Genomic DNA, 3,655 nt, shown 5'->3' on the forward strand with positions numbered 1-3,655 from the left:
ACCTATCTTCTGATCACACCCAGTTTTATTCCTGAGGGTATCACTTCTGTTTCTTTGCTATACCATCATCTTTACTGGTCTAATCTCTCTTTTAATTATCCATTTTTGTAAAATAACCCTGGGAGACAAGGTGGCGATACAGCTACATGCTTTTCTGTTTTTATGTGAATTGAATAACAGATGTGCAGTGACCAATCTCTGACAGAGTCTGAAACAAGTTATGTGACTGGTCACTGATCATGACGTGCATTTATTATGTATGTAACAATTTGTGCATGGAGGAACTAGCACATATTTCTACGTTACATAAGTACTCACAGTTGATATACCCAAGTAATTTTAAATTGAACACATTATTAGGAAACTGGTGTTATTTAAGTAAACTGTAATAACTAAAATTCAGGCATGTCAGAGCCCTGCAAAGCAAAGGCCTATATGCTAAAATAGCAATAAGATCATTGAAATTTCAAATAAATGTATAGTAAAAATCAAGTATTAGTACGTAATCGTTATTAAAGGTGTGATGTAAAATACAGCATTTTTTAAGATATTCAACATAATCTGATTTTATTAAACAAACTGATAGAAAAACATGAAAATGGTAACCTTGGTGTATACCCAGAAGAATGTTACATTTGAACTCCTAAAGCTGGGAGTGTTAGAATTACCCTGTACCCCTCCTCTCTCTGGACTGGGACTGTTGGCTTATTAGAAACTCTGGTCTGTGTATTCTCACTTTGCCCAGAGTACACTGAGACTGACAGCAGAGCTACCCTTTTCAGACCACCACTCTGCTTTTTGCTAGTCTCCATGTTTCATCTGAACTTGCCAGGCATTCCTGAACACATCTTCAGATCCTAGTCTAACCTCAGCCATCCCTCCTTCTCCAGCTTATAACCCATCCACGACTCCCCATCACCTGGAGATTCAGAAGACCAAATTCTTGCTTCAACCATCAGCTGGCTCCTGGTTCCCTCTCATCCCCTCCTGCTGTTTGTTCCAGCCCTTTCAAGAGTATGGCTCATTTCCTGGACTTGCCCATCTCCATACTTTTTGAGGTTTCCTCTGTGTGGAGCACTTTTCCTTTGTGACCCTCCCCCTACAGCATCCCAGAGCAGGAGGCTGAGTCCCTTATTCCAACCCAGGCCTCCTTGATCTTGGGGAAATTAGCACACATGCTGTGTTTGGCTTGGTGTCTAGACACCTAGGAAGATACTATTGTTCTCAGTTGACTTGGGCAGCTCATTCATTTCCCAGTCTGCTGGCCTCCCCCAGTGCTGGAAATTAAAACTGGCACCCAATATTTCCATCTTCTTCAGGGAGGGTAGGGCATGAGCAACTCACTCCACCCCTAGACAAAATGCTCCTTCCTCCTACCCTCTCTCCCCAACTGTGCTGTCCTACCCTCACCATCCTCACAGCCCTATGTTCAGCTCTTCTGGGAGATCCCACAGAAGTGCTGAGAGGGGCTGGCCCATGAGACCCCTCCTGCCAGAGAGCCCCCTGAGATACAGAAGTGATAGGGCAGCTCATGCTAACAGGCAGAGAATTGCAAGTCCTATGTTTCTTCTTCCCATTAAGCACTGAAAATTTTACCTATAGACCTTATAAATTCATTATAATAACTAGCTGATATCTTCCTCAGCTCTCCCATCAAAACCGTAGCTCCTCCTCTCCTAGGTGAAGGAGGTCAGGTTTCACTCTGCACTTGGTTCATTCAAACGGTAAGGAAGGCCAGCCAACAGAATTATCATACTATTTATTTATTTATACAAACAACAACAGTATAACCTAATTACCATAAGAGTCGCGTTCACTGAGCAACTCAGTTGAGTATGATTCCAGGCAACCCCCTGCTCCCACCACGCCCAAATAAAGGGTTGGATTTATTTCTTCCAAAGAAACTTATCTTAAGCTTTGTATTTCAAAGAATAATTAAGTCTCAAACATAAATCCTTAAGTCTAAAGTTAAAGGTGATATGTATTTTTTATTTGGGTATTTATGATTAAATGTATGAATTTGGAAGATTATAAGCAAGATGTCAACATAAGAAAGAGCAAGCTTTAATTCCACCCTTTTCCTTTTTAATCTGAAAGAAGTGTTCAAGGGAGAATAAAAATAAAAATAAAACGTGGAAGAGGGGTCTTAATTAGTGTTCAAAACAAAAGCACTGGGGACCTCCATGGAGGTAGCCTGGTAGGTCACTCTCATATTGGGGCTTTCCTAAAGCAAGGCCAGTAAGAAGAATGGAGTCCTGGCGCCCCAGACAAAGGGCAAGGCTGGGACAAGGCACCTGAGGTGAGGCAGCTGCATAGGGACTCCCAGGGTCAGCACCACAATGAGTCCACTAAAAGAAGAAGTATTTTACTATCAGTTTGGCAGCCAGAACCAGGTCACAACACGCTACTACTGGAGGAAGACCTCCTTGTACTACCAGCTGAAGCTGAGTGAAGGCCCCATAATTGCCAAAGACTACCTTCAAAACAAGAAAAAGCACCATGAAGAAATTTGCTTTATTCATAAGATCAAGTCACTGCAACTGGACCAATCCCAGCAATTAGAAATCACTTGCTGTGTCACCTGGAGCCCCTGCCCCTCCTGTGCCTGAAAACTGGTTGCCTTTGTCAAAGACGGCCCCTACCTCAGCCTTCAGAACTTCGTCTCCTGCCTGTACTTCCACTGGCGCTGGAAGTATCAGCAGGAGCTGAAACATAGGCAGACATCCAGGATCCCAGTAGCTGTCATGAGCTGCCTGGAATTTGAGGACTGCTGGGGGAAGTTTGTGGATGCGCAGGACAGGCCTATCCAGCCCTGGGACAACCTGGAATACTACAGTAAAAGCACAGAACTAATGGCTCAGGAGGATCCTGATGCCCCTGAATGATTTAGAGAATGACTTTGGAAATTTGAAACTTGGATGACCATCAACACCCCCCCTACCTCCACCCCCTCCCACTCCCACCCTTCGTTAGGAAGTGACTCAAGAGGGCTGTTCCTAGAGCATCTCAATGCTTCATAAACTGCTGACTCTTAGGAGAAAGTTGTGAGCTCCACAGGCACACCTGACCCTTGCCCAAGTACAGAAAACCTTTCTTCCTCCTTCATCCTTTCGTTTTCTTTTTTAAGTGGGTATATATATTTATTTTTATTATTTGTTAAAGATTTTATTTATTTATTTGTCAGAAAGAGAGAGAGACAGCATAAGAAGCAGGCAGAGGGAGAAACAGGCTCCCAGCTGAGCAGAGAGCCCAATGAGGGACTCGATCCCAGGACCCTGGGATCATGACCTGAGCCAAATGCAGACACTTAACCGACTGAACCACCCAGGCATCCGGGGTATATATTTTCATAATTGAAAAAATAAAGATAAGTTTTAAGTCTGTAAAAAAAAAAGAATTAAGTTAAAGCAAATTGTTCAAATTCATATATGTAATTTTTTAAGGTATATGCCAGATGATTTCAATTGAAGGGAATCACTAAGTACGAACTCCCACCCTAGAGATGGCAAGAAGTTGTGAGATGTTACATGAGGTAGAAAAAGGAAATTGTGACAAATCTCAAAGCATTAAATAAACCGTAGGGGTGAAGGTCAAAGCTGATAACTGGTCACAGGGCTGAGTGCTATTCCTGACATTGAGTAATGGCTTTTAAATT

At 42.7% G+C, this 3,655-nt stretch overlaps 1 protein-coding gene across 1 annotated transcript; it reads left to right on the forward strand.

Annotated features, from left to right (window-relative positions):
* Window positions 1–2,203: 2,203 nt before the first annotated feature.
* LOC103659212 (DNA dC->dU-editing enzyme APOBEC-3H) lies at window positions 2,204–2,908 on the forward strand. The gene is given in 1 exon segment (XM_008686680.2): window positions 2,204–2,908. A coding segment is annotated over 1 exon segment (546 nt). The 5' UTR covers window positions 2,204–2,339; the 3' UTR covers window positions 2,886–2,908.
* The last annotated feature ends 747 nt before the right edge of the window (window positions 2,909–3,655 follow it).

Source organism: Ursus maritimus, unplaced genomic scaffold, assembly GCF_017311325.1.
Source record: "Ursus maritimus isolate PB19 unplaced genomic scaffold, ASM1731132v1 scaffold_10, whole genome shotgun sequence".
NCBI lineage: Eukaryota > Metazoa > Chordata > Mammalia > Carnivora > Ursidae > Ursus > Ursus maritimus.